This window comes from Falco peregrinus, chromosome 7 (assembly GCF_023634155.1).
Source record: "Falco peregrinus isolate bFalPer1 chromosome 7, bFalPer1.pri, whole genome shotgun sequence".
Taxonomy (NCBI): domain Eukaryota; kingdom Metazoa; phylum Chordata; class Aves; order Falconiformes; family Falconidae; genus Falco; species Falco peregrinus.
The window spans coordinates 2910759-2931825 of NC_073727.1; the positions used below are offsets into that span (position 1 = coordinate 2910759).

Genomic DNA, 21067 nt, shown 5'->3' on the forward strand with positions numbered 1-21067 from the left:
ATCTTCAAAAGCAGATGGATGTCTGTCACAGGAGCTGAAGTACATGAAGTAGGAGAGGGTTTATGAATAAAACAGTGTCATTTATAACACAAGAAATAAATCCAACAGTGATTGTTTTTAAAATTTTATTATTTGTCTGTTCATTTGAGAAGGTGCTAGTACAACATTAACAGGGATTGCTGTTGTATCTGTTTTGTTTATATTGCTATCTATTGGTGTATTTTTGTGGTTTGAGACTTGGCCATTCCACACCCTCGTTCGGCTGCATACTGTGTTAAGTCATGAGTTCTTGCCTCTGGGAGATTAGAATCCTGATCAGCTATTTCTGGATGGAAGCAGATTATTAAATACCACTGCTCAAGATGAACAAGGGGGGTCCCTCATTACTGTCATGACAAGAGAGGGACTATAAAATGTCTTGACGGTCCCGTCTGCAGCATGTCAGAGATACGAAAGCCATGAGAGAGTGACTTTCCATTCAGTGCACCCTGATGCTTTGTGTTTGATTTTTTCTGTTCTCGGTTTCTAGCTCAGCCACTCTCCCATCGATGATCAAGTGTATTGAGGAGAACAATGGAGTCGACAAGAGGATCAGCAGGTTTATCCTTCCCATCGGGGCGACTGTAAACATGGATGGAGCTGCTATTTTTCAGTGCATGGCAGCTGTGTTTATTGCTCAGCTGAACAACGTCGACCTCAACCCTGGGCAAATCTTCACAATTCTGTAAGTTGCTTGCTATTGCAACCACATCTTTTTGGCCCCTAGACACATTCAAGTCTGTGGTCTTTCTGTTAATAGCTAGCAGTTTGCATTCCACATCTCTGACCTAAAGCTTGCAAACTGCTATGAAACATAATTATAGGGTAATTAAAGGATGGAGTCTTTCAAGCTTTATAAGATTTGCCAGAATCTCTATTTAATAAAAGGTGGAACGTGGGAGGGGTAATTGAATTCTGAAACAGACTTTGAGCTGTTTAAAGCTGTTTCTGACATGGAAATTCTCCTTCCTTAAGCATCTCGCTCCCCCACCTTCAACTCACCATTAAGCTGGGTAATTGAGGCATGCTGCTCTACCCAGAAAGCTGCCCTTCATTCCCCCTCTGGATGTCTTGGAAGATCCTCCTGCAACCTCCTCAGTTCCTTATGTATAAATTTTACACTAAAAACTCTGCTCCTGCTTATCTCTGCCCTTACTACCGTCACATCGCCAGCTTCCTAGGTCAGACCTGCTATCATTCCCCTCCTGACCGCTTTGTTCCATCATCCCCTCCACCACCTCGGTCCTGCCTCCTTCTCTAGGACTCTTTCTCTCCTCCATGCCTGGAATCTCCTTCCATGTCCCATATCCCACAAAGTGTCATCCTCTTCACGTCCCTCAGAATTCCTTAAGTGAATCCTACAATCCTACAAGAAGTTCTGGCCCCTGACTGTGCCGAAAAGCCGTAGCTGTATCCACCAGATGCCTCCTAGTGCTGGTTCCTGGCATTTTTTACCCTCCCTGGCCAGGTTTTATTTTCCTTCTTATTGCATTTCCCAGTATATTGTTTGTTTTCTTTGCAGATGACCCAATTAGCCTTTCAGGTACCCTTTAGTGAATCAGCTGTTAGCACAGGCCCGAGAATGGTGCAGTTATGGCCCAACGAAAACTCAGTCGTAGACATCTGCACACGAAAAGGCGCGTGGTCCATGTCTGTAGCACGTGCACCGCAGGTTTCCAGCTCCTGATTTAGGGTCTGTGTTTGAATGCAAACAAGATACAGAGAAGCAGCAGTACCCTGCATGGCAAGCTTTACCTGTGTACATTTGGGGCCAGGAGATGTGATGCACTCAACGTACTTGAACTGATAAATGCCTTGGAAATGGATATATTAGTAAGGCTGCAATATAGTTGTGTTGGTTGGGTTTTTTTTTTGAAAAGACAATCATGGTATTAAACACACAGCCCTTGCCTTGGTAGCTGCTGTGGATGCCTGCTGAGCAGCTGTGCTCTGTACCTGTTACTTTGCATCAGCAGGCAGGAAAGGGTTTGCCTGGGAAGCGAATGGTCTGTGTGTCACATGCTGTAGAGTTTGTTTACAGTTCCCATGGCAGGGAAATGTGTGACCCAAGTGTAGAAGAGGAGTGCTGCAGAGCTCCTGCTAACCAGGTACACAAATTGATTTGCAGTGTGACAGCTACTGCATCCAGCGTAGGCGCAGCCGGGGTCCCAGCCGGAGGAGTCCTCACCATCGCCATCATTTTGGAGGCCATTGGACTTCCAACCAACGATCTCTCCTTGATATTAGCAGTGGACTGGATTGTGTAAGTATTTTAGGACACACTTACCTGCTGTTGTATGACTCGTAGCATGCTCGGCTGGAAACATGAGGCAGGATAGTCCAAGTAGCACAGTATAAAATAAAACCCTACGAGATACGACTGTCTATAGGACAGGTAACTCTTGAGAGATAATGGAAAACACGGTCCCTTCTCAATTAAAGCAGTTAGTGTGCTAAAATCCCTCTTGAGCTTTTTTACTCAGCCTTTATTGAAACTTATTTCTTCCTGGTTTCAATTCCTTTTAGAAGGATTGTTAAAAGTTTGTTCAGGAGGTGTTGATATTGCTGGTGATTAGTTGGATGCTAGGAGGGAAGGAAGAAAAAGGAAATAGACAAGTGATGGAAAGCTTTCTTGGTCACATATGGGAAGCAGGCTCCATCAGAAGCTGTTGTCAGCCATGGTTTGAACTATTTTTACAGTTCAAGACTGGTCTGGGCACCCACACAAGCATCACAGAGAGGTGCCAATCCATTGGCAGGGCAGGGACCCAGAGGGTTTGTGGCACTCATCACAGCTGCGGGCAGTGTCATAGCTGGAACACGCTGCTGGGAGTCACAAGTTCAGTACAATGTTACCACCTTTCCTTTCCATCTTCTAGGAAAGAGGTGAGAAGTCAGGCAGCTCCTTCTCTCCTTTCCAAGAGTTGTTCCCCTCCTTGAAATGTGAGAGCTTATCTCCTTGCCCAGCTCTGTTTGGAAGAGCTTATCTCACCCCTCAGTGTAGTTATGTCCTTATCAAGGTGTAAATTTACCTTCTGTACCACTTGAAGTAGATTAAGGAAAGCCTAGAAAATTTGTTTTGCTTTAAGTATTGGGGAGCCAGCCACATGTGAGTGATAGGTGTAAATGCCACATGCAGGTGATTGCGTAGAGCTTAGGTAAGCCCTGTGGAAAAGCGGTGTCTCTGCTTTTCCTTGAACAAACCTGGCCGACTGCTGTTCTTCAAATACTAGAAAATCAAACTGGAAGGACTTCTCTGAGCACTCAAGAATTACAGCATGCTTAGCATTTAAATGCTAGTGAAGTAAGCATGACCTGAGAATTGAAAAGCATAATCTGCTTTCAAGCCATCTTGTTGAAGTTGGGTAGTGGGCTGAAATGGCTGGTCAGTCCAGCGATCTGAGTCCCATTGGGGTTTTTTTTCCAGGTGGTAGACTTCTGGGCGGTTCCTGGTTTAGAGTCTACGTAATCCCTCTGCATAGCTTTTTGGAAACACCAGCCTCTATGTACAGATGATGTACTTCCATAGCAGATGTAATTGGGATGCCTAAGGACACTCTTGAATTCCAGAGGCTGGGGAAGGCAGCAGCTGTATTGCCTCCTTCCCTTCCCACACCACGCGTGTCTATGGAGCATAATCATATTCCTACGGCTTCATTAGGGCCATTGAGCTCTTTCTTGCTGTCACCTCTTGGGGATCAGCCACCTCCAAAGGACGGGAGAGACAGGCGAAGCGGTGGTCAGCCCTTTGTATCCCATCTTCCTAAGGGATTACAGCAGTAGCTGTGTGTTCCACAACTGCCCTTGCAAGTGCTTGGAGGCAAGAGGGGAAAGCTTGCCCTTCCTTTCGCTCCGGGCTGCCCTCAGCCTGTGTTGTGCCGGCTGCCTTCGTTCCACAATATGTAGTGTCCCGGGGTGGTCCACGCTGCTGTTCTAGTCAGGGAGCTCAGCCTTGTGGTAACAGAAGGGGAAAGGGGGGAGTGAAAAGTCCTGTGTCTCGTTTAAATACCAGCCATTTAATTACCAGAGAGGACCACAGTTAGAAGCTGAGCACATGTTGAAGTTAGGCTGCAGAATGACTAACGGAAGGCAGTGAATTGTTCATCTTTGTGACCCGTAAATCTCCGTTAGACCCTGGGACACGTAGGACCAAAGATTAAGACAGGTGCTACTAGCAGAAAGCGAGAGAACGCAGCCATTCTGCCTGCCTTCAGGAGAACACCTTGAGTAGATGTTTGGGTTAAGGTACAAGTTTTTGTAGTTAAAAAGGAGAGCTGGGTACTCTGCATCACCTTCTGGATAACCCCAAATTAAGTTCCTGCTCTGAACTTGCATTTGAAAAATGCTGGCCTGGGGAAGGGGAAGGGAAAGGAGGTGGGCTGGGAAAAGCAGCATGTCTGAGAAAGAATAGTACCATTGCTCCAGCCCGCTGAGAAACCAGAACCAGTAATGCTTGGGCCAACCTTAAACCAGCTCTGGTGCATGCTTTTAGTTCTGAAACGGTGAAGATACTTCTGTGGAAAATACCTATGGTAACGACATCTCCCTTGTCTAGCTCCACCGATGTTAGTGGATCAGCAGGGGTGAGTCAGCTCCCCTTATTGTGTTTTTAACTCTCTTAAGCTAAAAGCCTGCCCCTTTGTTTTTTGTTTGTGATCTTAACCAGGGACCGAACCACCACAGTTGTGAATGTGGAAGGGGATGCCCTAGGAGCAGGCATCCTTAATTACCTGAATGAGAAAGAAAAGAAAGACAAAGAGCAGGAGCTAAAGGAAGTCAACGTAGAAGCAGTTGCTAACAGCAAGTCTGAAGGGGAAACGTCGCCTTTGGTAACCCACAAAAATCAAGTCTCCAACACAACCAGTACAGCAGACCCGGAATCCAAGGAATCAGTGTTGTGAACTAGAGGCCGTTCGTCTTCACGTGTGCTAGAGGTGGACTGGGACTTGTTAACGCATCTAGACGTTTGCAGTGCTAACAAGGGCTGGATAGCTCTTGAAACTTTCAGTTCCAGTCTGTTAATGAAATATGCTGGCCTGGGGAGGGGGAGGGAGGTGGGGTGGGCAGCGAAGGGCTGTTGAGAAAGAACACTCACTTCATAACACTATTTTGATAATTCGTGTGTATACATGTGTATGTGTTGCACGTGCACACACATATACATGTATGTGAAAACAATGCCATTGAGACTTCTGGTTTAACAAGGCTTCTGTTAGTAAAGGCTCACGTGGGTTGGAGATGGGGAAGTAGACATACCCAGTATGTGCTTATTGTAAGGAAAATTTAGTAAGCTTATTGTGCTGCTGTTTGAATGGAGATGCAGTCTAGAAACTCCAGGTTGAGTGAAAGCATTACTTAAATTTATTTTCTGGCCTGGAAACGCTTATGACCATTACAGACATGAGACGAAGCAACGTTTTTCTCCCACTCCCCTTCTTCTCCTGTTCTCCAATACCTTAAAACTTGCAAATATATCCTGAAAACTAGCTTTTTCTTTTTAAAAAAATTTTTTTTTGTTTCGTATCTGAATTACTAGTTTATAGAGGTCTAACCCTTGTTCCGTTCCCCCACTGCATTGCAGCTCATAGCAGCTTCCCTGCCTTTTGATGAGTAACTCCCAAACTTTGGGACCAAACATAGCTCTTCATGTAGATTAAGGACTGGTTTCTCCTTTCCTCTAACTGAGCTGTTAAGGAAAAAATCCAGAGAAAACACAAATTTTGTTAAAGCAATCCCTATGGGGCTGAAAAAATACAGGGTCTGTTCCAGCTTAAATACGTGTGAAAGAGGCTTGCCTGTGACAACATCGAGAAATCAAGAAGTCGGTTCCTTTCATGAAAACACGCATGCTCCTTTGCTAAGCATGCCGTGTCCTGCTCATGTTTATTTAATGGGTCAGTCCAAACAGATTTAAGTCATATGCCTTTTCCAGCCTCTTCCAGCAAAATTGAACAGGGGAAAATCTGAACCCACATCACGTGGGAACTGACAAGAGGCAAGTCTGAGTGTTGGCTCGGAAGGGGAAGAGGTGAGGTGGTAACCCTGTGTAGTGCAGTGACCTCCGTGCGCTGGGCCAGCCGCACACCTGTTCCCGTAGGAGTCTGGTCCCGCTGTAAATGCTCTTCCAGCCGCAGCTTACGTTTAGTGATGGTGGGTGGTGCTGGGCCACCGTGGTGCTTAGTGGCAGGTGGTAACCTGTGCTTGAGGCTGAGCCAAATGCTCCTGGATTCCGACTCCACCTTTTTTCCTTTACAACATACTTCCTGAATTTGCACCCTAAACCTAAACAAAGTCTGGCAAACTCATTGCAAAGATCCTGTTGATTTATCTTGGCTTTTTGGACAGCAAATAGTTATAAAATTAGGCTGTGCATATGCCGAGGTTTGCCTGGATTTGTGACACTTTCCCTTGGCTGCCTTAGCAAGATGATTGCGTATGTTCAGTCTCCACACTGTTAATTCAGAAAATACATATTTACACTTGGGCTTTGATACAAAGTAATGCTAAGTCTCCCTTTTTCTTTCTCCTCTCTTGCTTCAGAGGAAGCTATCTTGGAAAGACACCCAGTTGCTGATGTTTATGGTCACGGCACTAGGAAGAGGCAGCTCCAGTTGCATAGCAGCAGCAGCAGCCTTCATTTGCAAAGCATCCTTGCTGGTAAAGGGACACAATGAATTTTGCAAAAAGGCTCAGAATGAGATGTGGCTACCTCTGAGGGAAAACACAGTGAGTGCGTCATTGCTGGCTGTTAAACCACGTGCAGCAGGGCTATGCAAACATTCGAAGTAGGAAAAGATTAGTCAGTCCACTGAGAAACTGCAGGTGGAGTTTCTTTTTAACCAGTTTATTTATAACCTTGTCCACAAAATTTGGTCATTCCTTGATTCATCTGCAAAATGGAAGGAGACAAACACAATTCGCTAGGGACATCCTTCGCCCACTATTTATTATTTCATTTTTAGCAGATCAAGACCCACTGAAACTTTGTATTTCCTCCTATTACAATCATCCCAACTCCTTTCAACTCAGGAAACCAAAAGCGCACTTTGTAGCTGACGGTGAAAGTCAACAAATAAGAGGTGTTTTGAACAATGTTGGAGGTTTGAAAAAATAAGTTCTCAACAAAACCTTTTTTTCTTTTTTAAACAAGTCTAAGTATTTCTTTGAAAAATCTGAATGCACCAGAACCCAAATACTTTGATTTTAAAGTAGTATATGGAATGTCTCAAAGAAGCTGAAAATCATGACTGTTCCCTGTGGGCTGGGTTCTGTAGTTGCACTTTATCCCCCATCAAATATTTGGCTCCTCTGATGCTCTCCCTCACCATGACACGTGCAGCTGGGATCAGGACACGGGAACAAGCAGCACTCAAATGACAATTCTCGTGAAGCCTCACAGCACCATTTAGGACTAGAACATTTCTCAACTTTTATTTTTTTTCAGCTCAAGGCTGGTGTTGCCCACAGGTAAAAGTACTAGCCTAGGCGAGTCCTTCCTCGCAGGCAGCACCTTGCCACTGCTGTCTTGATCTTTCTTCCCTGTGGTGCTGCAGCTTGATTGTGCCTCATCCTTGCAGCCACACGCCATAGGCTGTGGCACGTTCTTCCTGACAGTAGATCCCAGGAGATGGTAAATCAAAGCCAATACCTCAGAGCTGTCTTAGTATTTTCCAATAGCAGTGCAGAAGCAACACTTTAGCAAAAGTCTTTGCTGAATAATGTCTCTCTCACTCCCCACTAGTTGATTGCCACGTTTTGCATCAATGTGGATGTCTAGTCCCATGTAAAGCTTGTTAGAGCAGTCAGATTTAAGGAGATCAGATCATTTTCATAGCAGGAATGTAACCAAGGAAATCTAATGCTCCTTCTCCTGGAAACAGGTGCCATAGGATTTATATGAACCATGAGTATTCCAGTCTTAACCTGCTAGATATCTGTAATCTTACAGAAGCCCTACTTTATTATAGAGTTACAAAGGTGCCAGTTCTTTTGTTGTTTGTTTACAGCAAGAGGGATCCATGGAAGCAGGAATGCTGAGTAACTGCTTGGCAGAACATCTTGGTCTTTTCTGGATCATCCATGCCAGAAATCACATTTCTGATTTTTCTGTGATGTTCTGATTCCTCATGATAGCCATGCTGTATCTTCTAGGGCTCTCAACCTGGCTTCAAATATTTTTTTTTCCTTAAGGTACAAATGTGAAAGATCCAATATTACACTCTCAGACTGTAAAAAAATTGATGCATTCCAAGGACTGCCCTTGTAATGCAAATCCTGATCGAAAGCCCGATGAGATAGAAGACTTACCATTTGCTTCAAGTGGTTAAGGTCTTCAGGTAAGGCCATTGGGAGAAAAATGAAAGGGCTATCGAAGGATGTGCATTTTAGATGCTGTCCTTGACCTGCAGTGCAGTGTGTTACACTGGGAGCTCCCTGTTTCAGGTCCGGTGCGGCCTCACTTCAAGAGGCTCTGAGCTGAGCAGGTACTCGGCAGCGGTGGAGGTGCAGCCAGCAGTACCTGCTCTGCTCTCACCCAGGCACTCCGCGAATCTGGTGCCGATGTGGTACTTTACTCCAATGTCTCTTGACTGGACTTATGTTTGTGTTGTCCCAACATGACTGTAAACTGGAGACCTTTAGTCAGTTGCTTTTTCTTTCAAAAGGAAATAAATTCCATCTAGAAAATGCTATTTTTCTTTTTGGTTTTAGTCTTTTTTTGGAAGGTACAAATTCTCTCCGTAGCAAAGAAGGCTACAAAACCAGCTCATGTCCTACCCTCTAGTACAGCGATTGTGTTTTGGGAGAAAGATGCGGGAGTGTGGAAGAGAGGACTCTGCAAGCCTTTGGCATGTCAATCCCATTTTTTCTCTGATGCCATTCATTCTTCCACTTTTAACTTTTTCAGTGAAGTTTCTCTGACTGTTTTGAACCATCTTTTATTACTTCTCCAGGATTTATTACAATCTCCAGGATTGGCTTTCCACTCCATGCTTTATCCAACATTGCCTGATTTCATCCCATTTCCTGGAATGCCCTGGGCTGGTTTTATGTATCAGTGGCTCAGGTATAAATGGGAGAATGGACAAAGTTTTGAGGGCTCCAGCTGGTCCTTGAGAAAGTAGTTTGCATTCTGCCTTGCTCCTTGTCCTTAACTCACCAGAGGTTTGTGAGACTTACTAATATAAAGAGTTACTCTGAGAGTGTGGGGCAGTATCTGTCTCTTGTCCTGAGAAAGGTGCTTGTTCTGTGCCGTGAGATGTGGCTATCGATGCCCGAAAAGCCGCAGTGAGTGATGGAGGGTGCTAGCACTTGGTTGCTATTAGGAAATTTTCAGTTAAGACCCGTTATTCCTAGGAACTGAGCTTTAGCTGAGTCTCAGATGTGGTGTTGGTAATTGCCCTACAAGATTCAGTAATTGCCAAGGACTTTAAACCCTTCTGGGGTTATCTTTTGCAATCAGGGTGGCTTTAGTGTTGAGACCAGACTAGAGTCAAACCCAGGGCTCCCCTTCCAGGGATGTGACGGGCAGGACTTTGTCCTTTGGACATAACAGAAATGTGGAACCAGCCAAAATACCAAATCAGCTGGTGAAACCGTCTCTGCTTGGTCTTTTCTGGGCAGCCCTGTTACTGCCTGAAGAGGCAGTGCCCTGAGCTGGAGGTGGTGAGAGGTTTTGGGGACGGTATGGGGGGCAGGAAGGTTAGGTTATATATGTGCTTGCTCTGTTCCTATGGTCTTCCCTGGGCGTTTGCTGTGGCCAGCGCCGGAGATGCACGTGACCCAGCGTCACCATTTTTAGACTCATTCTGCTGTGGTTCCTCCGTATTTTACAGCAAGAATAATGAAAACTGAGATGTTTAGGCAGTTCCTCTTTCAGTCAAGTCAAAGGCCCTGGTGTCTTTGTGCCTGACCACCCTGTCATATGTTGTGGGTTATGTCCTTGAGAGCTTGCAAAAGGTACAAACCCACCATCTCTTTCTGCAAATCTGCAACAATCCTGGCTGAATCTTCACTCTGCTCCTCTGCTAGTGCAGCATGTTTCTGTAGCTGCTGGAAAGCACCCTCCTGTTGAAAATCACAGTTGTTAATCCTGACCCTCCCATGGGCAGTGGGCTATGGGCCTCGTGTAGGAAGAGGACCAAAAGACAAACTCTCACCAAAGGAAAAATCGTAGAATCACGGAATGCTTAAGGAACCTTAAAGATCACTCAGTTCCAGCCCCCTGCCACGGGCAGGGACCCCTCCCCCCAGCCCAGGCTGCTCCCAGCCCCGTTCAGCCTGGCCTTGGCCACTGCCGGGGATGGGGCACCCTCAGCTGCTCTGGGCAGCCTGTGCCAGCGCCTCGCCACCTCACGGTAAAGAGTTTCTTCCTAATAATGTCACATCTTCACTGATTTTAACTGGGCCATGGCAGTTCATAATCACTTGCAGACCTGCCCGTAATAACTGATCATGATGAACAGTACGGAATTAGGCAGGTCACATAAATTCTCTGCCTGTGCTTCCTTTTCTGTAAATTAAGTTTACAGATACTTACTTGTCCCTCACAGGCAAGAGTGTGGAGGGTAGTGACTCGCAGCATTTGGAAAGAGCTCTTTAAGACACAGAGCACTAAATCTTCAATAATAATGAACTTTTCAAAAATCTGAAAGGAATCAAATAGTTATGTGTCACAAAGTCAGGGTTCCATTGTGCTGGAGTATGAATGACTGTGTGATGGAAAGGAGATCCAGTATATGCGTTTGCTGGGCTAACTCAGGGGAAGCAGGGGAGGGAGCGTCAGTGTGAGTTGCATTTTAAAAAGCAGATGTGATTTAGTCAAGGGGGGCCCAGTGCCCTGTTATATTTGCCTTCTTCCATGTCATGAAAGCTTAGGTTCAGGTAAATTAACAGACCTCACCATGGATTCAACATCTAAATTAGGAGTCTTGACAGCTTGGTTTTTGTCTAGGTTCGATGCAAGAAAGAGCTTTTCAACTAAAAGAACAAGTTGTCTTGTTGGCAGGATGGGTGAAAAAGGTGGAGAAAAAGAAGGAAGAGCTGGAGGGTTGCAGGGAGAATATCACAGAAGGCAGGGTAAGCGAGCGGATAAAGAAGCTGGGACCTGAAGAAAGCATCTTTTCCTTGGCGGTTTGATACAGATAGCAACAAAAAGACCGCAGGCATTTGCCTGGCATGTAGCAGAAATGATGCAAATCCCTGCCCGCTGACTGGCCGGGATTTGCAGGGGGAGGCGGGTGCCAAGTGCTGATGCTTCTGAAGCGCATTGTCACTGAGCAACAGCAAAGCGTGCAGTGTGGAGCTCTGATAAGCTGCTTCTGGCTGCTAGCCATGACCACAGAGAAATAACGGTACGGCTCTGGATCAGGGATTGACCCACATTCCTCCTTGCAGGATAGCTGCTCCTCAGATGAATGTGTGGTAGCCATTCTTCTCCGAGGACAAAGGCAGCCTTGTTATCTATGCAAGCGTGTTGATGAAAGCCTTGTTCACTGGCTGCTTCAGGGAAGAGGAAAATGAGTATGAAAACGAAACTTTTTCAAGATGTTGGGCAACACGTTGAGATAGTTGCCACTGAATGTTTTAAGTCTAGTGAGGAGTGATCAAGAGCTTTATTTGGCTCCTGTAGCACTCTGTCTTCACATCTGAGCGCTGGCTCGGGAAGTTCATGTTAACATGATATTCATTCTCCACATGGGGTCTTTACAGATGTTTGTGACCAGCAGGCACCATTTCACAGCTGTAGAAGAGAATACACGTAGAAAAAGGTGAAAGAATGCTTTCTCGAATCATGCAAAGGGTCACCAAGCAGGCTAGAAGCAGATCTTCAATCCTGAAGCCAAGTTCACTGTCAGCTAACAACTATCACCTCCCTCAAAAAATTAATGTCCGGGGGTTTCTAAGTGTATTTGAGTATTGATACCATGGTAATAATAGTGTGTTAGTGCAGGATGATCACTTCTCTTTTTTGGAGGGATGGAAGGGGAGAAGTGTAGACATAGGAGAGTTATCTTCCCTCTAGAATGGATTTTCTAATAGAAAAGGAAAAAGCACATCTCTTTAATTGAAGAGGTCACGGTACAGTTACTTATCAAACTCTGTCTCAGCGTCGGCAGATATATCATCCTCAACAGCCATGAAATCCCGCTTGGATTTAACCACTGATCTCGGTGCCAGCAGGAGGTGAGGACTGAGGACATTTCAGCAGGCCAGCTGCTCTTGTGTGATGTCCTGCTCAAGAACCATCTATACTCGTCCTTCCCGAGGCCAGGGATGCTCTCTGGCAGGCAGGCAGGCCTGCCGACGGGAACCAGCGCGCGGAAATGAATTCTGAGCCAACCCTGTTGTAATGCAAAGTTAATGTGGTTTTAAGCCACAGAAACCAAGAAATTTGGTATTAGATGTTCCTCGGGATAGCTGTCGCTTGCTCCTTCTGATAACACCACTGGGAAAGTAGTACCCTTCTTTTGCAAGTGTGTATTTAGCAACTGATGCTAAACTGCTTATGGCATGTTGGTGCAACTTGAGTTAATTGCAGTTACATGTTGCAGAAAGAAATTACCAAGGGAAATCTTTTCTGAAGGAAACTGTTTGCACATGCCTGAATCCCTCTGGATTACATTCCCACAGGAAGAATTGTGCTTAACCATAAAAAAATACTCCAAATATTAACTGGTTTGGATTGTAGCTTTTTTAAGAACCAGAAGGAATGCCGCAATGTAGACAGGCCAGGGCTTTTGCTGGCGTGCATTAATGTAATTTCCTGAGCTTTCAGTGGCCTGTGGGCTTCTGATGGAGATACCTCCTTAGCAGCATAGGGGTTTGGTCTGGTCCTCTTAAGATTATCATGTTCAGTACAGCAGCAGTAAAGAAGCATTTTTAAAACTTGTTGGCTATAACTAGAGGCATTTTGCGTGCTCACAGTATTCGTATGACATGGCGCCTCCCACGTGAAAAATGTTTTCTAGATGGTCAGTGTTTATGCAGAAGCAAAACTTCCTCAGTTTTTGATCAGTTTTCCTTCTCTGTATCCCCCTTGCAGAGTCTGCTGTGGTCCTTGCAGTCTGCCCAAACCCCAGCAGGACCAGGGTCTTGTATTACATGGATTAAACTTAAAGATATTCTGGTCCTATGCGAGGACATAGACTATCTCACATCCTGTTAGGAGGGGATGTTGTAGGAGATGGGGCTGGGCTGAAGAAAACCCTGCTTCATTAAAGCAATACCTTAATGACATCTTTTACACTTTATAAGTCAAATGATTGTGACCAAGCTAGCCCAGCCCTGACTGCCTCCCTGCTCCGTCCCGCAGCAGAGGCTCTGTTGATACTACTTCCCTGAAGTAACCAGTGTGGAGGTAATGTGTTTGCTATCCCTGAAAATGCCGATCTTTTAAGAATATAGTCTTACTTAGACTTTCTCTGTTGCTACCCTGGCTACACTTCTGTAAGGTCATCCACCAAGCACATGCTCTACGGGATGGAGGCCACGCATAGCACTACAAACAGCTGAGCGCACCTCTGCTGATGGGAGATGAGCCTCTCTGTCTGAATTGCTTCTTGGTTAGAGCAAGCTGAGACTGACTCACTCATGCTTTGTGAAGGTGAAGAGTTTGATAAGATTTTGATTAATCCCTCTAGATTTGGGGACAGCGGGACCACACCTAAGACACGAGGAGTCTCCTACAGCGGAGGTGTACAATCTGCCTTATTATCCTTAAAGGTGCCTTGTCCTGGTTCCCTTCAGGACAAATTCCAAGTTGCTGTTTGGCTTTCGATTATAACTATGCACCAAAGGTGAGAGACTCCGTTATCCCTGGAGACAGGAGGGAGAACATGAAGTCCTGGTGTGGGACAGGGAAAGTGAGTTTCTTTTCTTTATCCTGTAAGCTCTCTGTCAGCAATCCTGCTTCGATGTATGTATGAGTGTGTGTGCTTTTATTTCTACATGGACAAAAATTGCCCTGATGAGGAGGGAGGATTCTTGTATTTTTATATGCTAAGCCATTTGATTAATTACTTTAATAAAATGACAGACAGATGAACTCTGGAACTCACTGCCATCTGCTCCAGTACAATCCAGTATCACTGATACAAAGGTATTTGTCTTTAGGTAAAACGTAGTGCTTGGAGTAACCACTCTGTTGAGTAAGTACTTGTGCCATGTGGGTGTGTTGATCCTTGTGAACATCTGTAACTGTTCCTCTTTTACAGCTATGGGTTTGATCCATGTGACTCTGTATCAGCCTTTTTATTATCTACCAAGAACAGACGTACGTGCACATATGCAAAAAAAGACCATATTGCTGTGTCTGGGGGTGTGACCCTGGGGTAGGTATCACAGATGTTTACCGTGTCGTGTACCCTTCAGTGTAAAAACTCTCCCTGCCTGCCCGGGGGAGAAAACAGCCCCGTGGCTCAGGCTGAGATGGTTTGTTGTAGGAGGGTGACACAACAGGATGTTCTCTCTCTTTTCCCCTTCCCTCATGGAAATGTATGTTTGTTCTCTTTTTGTGTAGCTTCTCAATCTGAAATAAAAATAACCCCAAATAGAATTCATGTTTCCATCTTTGTTTGGAGAAGACCTAGCCTTTTAGCTGGATCCGTGTTGCAATAGCAGCTGGGTGTCTTGGGCTCTGGGCTCTTGGGCTCTGTCACCCAAGCAAACTCTCTTCGATTCCTTTGGAAATGCCCCTGAACGAGAATTGTCTAACTTGGGATTTGGGTCTGCTTTCCCAGCCCGTGCCCTTTGCCGGCACGCCTGTGTCACTGATGGTCAGCATTACCACTCCATTTCAGCCCTTCCCCTGGAGCCCCAGGCAAGCCTGTGCAGGGCAGTGTTCCTCCAAGCCCTCTGCACGGGTGCTCAGTGCTCCAAGGGCTTCCAGAGAGCCCGGGTTAGTCGCTGCTTCCTATTGACGTGCGTCGCAGTGGAGTAGGAGGGCTGACAGACAGACCTGCTGCCTCTTCTGCCAAGCAAATGGACTTTGCTCCCTGGAGGAGGACTGAGGAGTGGGAGAAATCATCCAGCAAATCCTTTGCAGTAGGCGACTGGACTGGTAAATTCAGGGTGATTTTGCAGTCAGACTGAGCAGCGTGCTGGTTCCAGAATTGAGGGCCTGGGTTTGCTCTCAAAGTGGTTTTGGTGCAGCTTTTCCATTAAAAGCTCAAACGTCTCCATAGGGTAGATTTTATCCAGAGATGCACAATGCAGAACATCACAAATCCTGAAAAAAATCTGTTGGGTAAGTGTAGTTTCATAAGTTTCAAGCATTGCATTCTGGTCCCACAGCTAATAAACAAGGGTGCAAAATTTGCAAGAATTGCAAGTACCAAGAGTAGAATTTGAAGGACCTGCCCATGTATGGCTTACAATTGTGCCTGGTATTGTGTCTTGGTATGTAAATTTTACAAAGCCATCAATGTGGTGGTTTCCAAAAACCCTATCTGACTCCACGGTTGTGCCTTTGTCTCCTAGCTGGAGCCCTGAGGAGGCACCTGGAGGAACACCAGACCAGCGAGCTACCAGGGATGTCCTCCTGAACCCCAGCCTCCAGCCATCCCAATCAGCTTGGCCTGCAGGCATGGCTGCTGCCTAGAACAAGCAGCTTTCCTGAAATCTGAGGTAAGTGGTGCTTGGCGGGGCCCTAAGCCCTCGCCCTTTGAAATCCATGAAGAGAAACCCCCATTACGAGACCTGTGGGAAACCGTGGAATGGTTGCTTGTCTTTACCGAGAACTGAGTCAAGCCTTTGAGTCCCACCTGACTCAAGCCAGACATTATCAGAGCTTGCTGGGCACGAGTACAGATAAATAGATAAAGTTTCTTACGATATTTAAAGAAAGACATAAAAGTTGGAAGAAGTTCTAATTAAAGTTCAATGACTTTATTCTCTTTTTCTACCAGCACCTACCAATCTGGCTACCAAACGCTTTCCAACTTCTTAATAATTTCACCTTCTTTTGAGAGGAAGAGAGTTTTGGGAAAGTGCTCCTCACTTCTCCCTTCTAAAAAGCTCTAGGCAGGCGACACAGATTTGCCTAGCTCAGATGAAGAAAAAGCATTTTAAAATAAATTTATAACAAAAGCTGCTGCTACTGTTGTAACTAGTATTTGCAGAGGAAATCCAGTTATGGCCAAGAAGCAGATTAGTCCTTTTTTTTAATTCCCAGTTTGTCTGATTAAGATAGATATAATTATAGGGAAGTGCTTTGTGAGTTAAACAGAAGACAACACCATTTTGTTCTGCTGTGAGATGGATGGTTTGAGTCAAACAGGTTGTGTGGTACCAGCTGCGCTAACAGGTCATCTTTAAAATACATAGGCTGGTGCTAGCTTGTTGAAGAATCCCTGCGATCGCCCCATTATGAGCATCCCAGCGAATGTACACGTGTGTTGTACCTCTAAGGAGTCTGCTGAGCGGTGATGTGCATGAAAATAGCTTGGCAAGCTTACAGCTCATTCGCTGGTTCTTGCAGGTTCTTGCATCTTGGATGTTAGAGTCGAGCCATCACGCTACGGAGGGTACCTGTGGTTTTAAACTGGGCAGGCAGGGTCGATCTTAGTTCCACATTTTGAAAATTATCCTCATGATAATAAGGGCTGGGTTTGCCAAGATACATGCCAGGGGCCAGACAAATTGCAAACTGGCTGTGAAACCTAGGACCAGAGACGCAACACAAAGCCACTCCACAGGCTTGGGGAATGACGGTTCGCCGTCTCCACAGGATAGTGGTGATCAGCAGCACGATGTAAATTACTGTCATTACTGCGTCACCAAAACACGTACACAATCAGGCAGATCGGGATTCTCTTCACCGTGTTGTGCTAGAGTGTAATTAAATTGCAATGCCTACAGCTACTAGAGTTTGAGGGGGGCCTACAAACATTTGCAACTCAAATCTCGCAAACTGAGTAGGTTCCAACCCACATCCACATCGTTAAGATTAAGCTTCCCTGGTACTGCATCAATACTTGACTCGAGTAATTTGACTTGCTGAGCATCCCGAAGGCACCAGGCTTTGTCCTTTTAGCAGTACCATTCTTGCTGAGGTAGGAAACCAGTGTGGCCAAACCTAGCGTGAGGCCTTACAGAGGGGGAATATGGTTTTTATTTACATTTTAAGCTGGCTTTACACCTGCACTCATTCTCTTACAGATTTCATTCACTCACACTCACAAGCGAGGCGTGGTTGTTCAAGCGGTCTGGCCCCCATCACCTGCATGCAACGTACACAAGGGATGACGGCTGTCAAAGCGTCACTAAACCTCCCAGTCTGGGGACACTTCTTTAACAATCCTTAGGAATTGATGGTTGTTTTGTGGTCATCCTTCGCTGCAGTCTCTCTTCCTGCTAGGCTGCCAGGAGAAGGAGTGGGAGATGTGATGTGCTGCCACCCTCCTGCTATCAGGGAGGAGGGTCTTTCACAAATGAGGTGGGCGTGCTATGGTCTTACTGGTGTGCACACCTTCTGGGCTTGACAAAACCAACATAGTCTCACATTTTTTGCTGGCAATGGTGTCACTTGTTACGAATACAGCCGTCTTTAACTCCTCTGCTCTGCTGTTTCTTCTGATGCTTATGTAAATGGATTTTCATTCATACCAATCCCAACATTTCTTTTCCAAGTCTCTGCACTGACGACTCGTTCCTGCAGATCCCAGCTCTGGTTTTGAAGAGCCTCTCAGTTCCTCTCAGGACAACATACAAATGACAAAGGGCCAAGACATCCCTGCAACTGGAATGAAACAGTCCCTCCTATTCCCCACTCAAAGCAGTAGCAAAATCTCACATTTCAGAAGTAAAATGAATTCCAAATATTCTTTGTCCATTATAATTCACATTGATCAAAAGCTGCCACCACCTCTTGACCATCTGGCTCCTATTTATTTCACAGCAAGTGTCACCTTCTCCCAGCAAGAGGAAAGGCGAAGTGTCTGGACAGCACCAGCTCCCTCCCATCCCCCCCCCCCCCCCCCGCACCAGGGCTCCTGGCCCTGACCTGCGGCTGTGGCTGCTTTAGGGGGGTGGGTAGAGGTAAGGAGATGTTTTTTGGGGGGGTGTATGGAAACCCGGGACTGCTGCCCTGCGGCTGGGTGCCGCTCTGGCGGTGTGCTGGGTACATCGTGTGGCAGAACGGAGAAGTGCTGCTCGCTGCCCTTCCCTGCCGCTCCGGCTGCGCACCGGCGGTGAGCGGGGCTGCCCGGCCGCTGGCACCGGGGGCACTGCTCGTGCTGCAGCGCTGACACCAGAACAGACGCCGCTCTAGTCTTCCCTCTGTTCTTCATCAATCCTGCCTTACAGGTTTCATGTGTCAGCTGCCTTGGGTGTGCGTACGTTAAAGCAGCTTCCCCACCCGGGGCATCCCATAGCAGGATCTCAGGCTCCAAGTCCGATAAGGGAATTTATTTGAGTGGAACCGCAGTAGAAACAAACAGCTCAAGCTGGCTGCCTCCGCAGAGGGACCCCGAACAAAGAAATTCCTGGGCAATTACACCTTTACAATCTAAATTCCTCACCCCTCCTGTGACAGCTCTGACCGGTAGTAATATCAGGGTCTGGGGTCTTCCTGTTGCTCACCGGGTCCCCTCGCTGCCTTGGGGCGAGCCGCTTTTCTACCTCTGAGGTCACAGCTTCTGCTGATGAGCGTAGCAGCCCTCCTTGTTTTCTTAGCTTCCAGCTCGAAGCGGCTCTCGAGGCCCTCTTTCGCGGAATTAGGTAAAAGTTCTACATATCTGGGTGAAAGTTCACAGCTTGTGGCCTAAGCCTTCAGCAAATTTAGCTACTAATGCTAAGCAGTTAATTCCAGACAGTTTCAGTGCAGTATTCCTCAACACTCTTTTAAAGTGCTTCTCCAAAATCAGAAAGAAAAAGAAGTAGCTCCCTCTTTTAGGAAATATTTAGTAATGGTGTAGTAGTAGCTGTGATGACCTAAAGAGGGGAAGTTTGCAGGTTTTCAATGAGTCTTCTCATGACTTTTTATAAAGAAGCTAAAGCAACATGGCTGAGTTTGCACCTGCTGATTTAGACGTGTCTAGAGCAACTGTTCAGCTGAACGAGTGGACTCCTCAGGGGCTGACGGTACATCTGGGACCATTAGTGGATTAATGGCACAAATGTTGGAATAGCTAAAATCTGCAGGTCCTACCTGGAGGAGAAGGTCTGGGAGCATGGGAAAGCACAGGGCTGAAGTTCATAGCAACACAGGAAAATCTGAGTCAGGGGTCTGGGAAACAGAGGCTGCAAAGAATTAATCTAGATGAGAGTAATTACACTGCACTAATACTGGCGGGAAACAGTCAATTAAGGAGCAGGAGCAGGACGTTATGGGCAGTCAGAAGCATGAGTCAATGCCCTGTGCTGTGCGCAGATACTATACCAGGGTGTGTAAGCAGGAATGCAGCCTGGACTACCATACTGGTTTTGCCTAATCACAGCCCAGCCCATGCTGGAGTTTTGGACCAGGTTTAGGTGCTGAGCTTCAAAGAAAGGTGGCCCAAAGAGCGAGAAGCAAGAGAAGAACAAGGGGAACGGTCCAAGACGTGGAAATCCTGACCTCCAGAGGAAAGAAAAGGGTTGTTAGCCTCAAGAAGAGAAGGACCTCTCCCTGCAAGCACCTTTCAGAGAGGAGTTAGGCAGAGCGAGTGCGCAGCGAACAGTCCTGAGCAGTTTGTACGAAGATAGCTCTTGCTCAGAACCACAGTGAGAGAGCGTGCCAGCCCACCCATCCTTAAGGAGCAAGGAATGCAGCACTGTCGGGTTACAACATAGGTATTGTTATAAATCAGTGTCTGAGCAGCTTTAGCATGGGAGAGGAATAATGCCAATCGCTTTGAGGTAGCCAACAGAAGCAAGGAAGGCTTGTGGCAGCTCCTTCCCACCTCGACGGTAGCACTGGAAGATGGGCAGGTGTGCTAACGGCTTACATGTAATACTACCTCTCTGGCTGTCTGAGGCACTGCATCAAAAATGGAATAATTTCCCAAATGCAGGCAAATCCTCCCCATAGATAATGCTGTAGTGCTGGCCAAAAGATGGCAAAATGATTACACGCGGTTTTCCCTGTCACTGCAGTACTCTGTGAATATTGCTAGCAATGCTCTGGGAACAAATAGGTCAGGTCCAAGCCCTGCATTTGCCGACATCTTATCCATCCCAAACGTTTGTGCTGTGAGACTGAAATTTGACGCTGAAGATGGTGCAAACGCTCTTGCAAGAGCATATGGTACACATCCAGGCCTCGGGTTTCATCGCAGAGCGTTAACTGGCTTGTAGTGTGAGAGCATTCAAGGTAGAAAAAAATTACAAATAGATGTGCTGAAAACTCTGAATTACAGCACATCATCAGTTACGGGCTTATTAAAATCCTGGATTACATACAGCTGCTGCTCCCAACAGATACAGCTCTGCACAGAAACATGGATATTCCCACCAAGAAGGCAGAAGTTTTTGAAGAAAATGGAGTCTTCCTATCCCGTCTTCTCATATACTAGAAATGTACCGCTTTCAAATCTGACTATCATAAGCAAGCTCTACTTCACCTCATAGATAAGGAGATTACTGCTGAATTATCGCATCCACAGATGCGGTGAAATCATTTGTCTTTGCTGGAGAACTTTCTTGCTGAAAAACACCAGTATCAAAGAATCCCGAGGTCTCAAATCAGCAAGAAAATATCCATGTTAGTCTTTGCCAGCCTTGAGTGAATTTGGCTGGGTTTGACCCTGTATTATAGATCAAATAAGCTAGTTTCTCTTCAGCAAAGTTCCTAACAGAGGGCCAGATCTTAGCGGAAGAAAATTGGTATAGTTTCCCTGAATTTTTAAAATAATCACTCCTTTAGACCACCAGTTTATTCCCCCCCTTTGTATATAGAACATATACAAATATACAAATATATTCTTTGTATATAGAATATAGACAATATAGACAAAAAATATAGACACCCTCTCAGCATGAGCCTAAGGAGAGGGGAAAGATTCTGTGGTGCTCTGGCTGTTCTTGCAGACATCCTGGCACTTGTTTGATC

At 46.0% G+C, this 21067-nt stretch overlaps 1 protein-coding gene across 6 annotated transcripts in view; it reads left to right on the forward strand.

Moving 5' to 3' along the window:
• Positions 1-14593, forward strand: part of SLC1A4 (solute carrier family 1 member 4) — a 37209-nt gene extending 22616 nt beyond the window's left edge. The window contains exons 6-9 of one of the 6 annotated variants that reach the window (XR_008748152.1): positions 530-724; positions 2168-2302; positions 4706-8375; positions 13680-14593. Coding sequence is in view for 3 of the 6 variants with exons in the window: in XM_055810862.1 (XP_055666837.1) it covers positions 530-724; positions 2168-2302; positions 4706-4940 (565 nt within the window). In the remaining 3 variants the exon portion in view is untranslated. Of the gene's footprint in view, positions 1-529; positions 725-2167; positions 2303-4705 lie in introns of all 6 variants that reach the window. The other 5 variants (XR_008748151.1, XR_008748153.1, XM_055810862.1 and 2 more) reach the window with 5 other exon arrangements.
• Positions 14594-21067: the final 6474 nt, after the last annotated feature.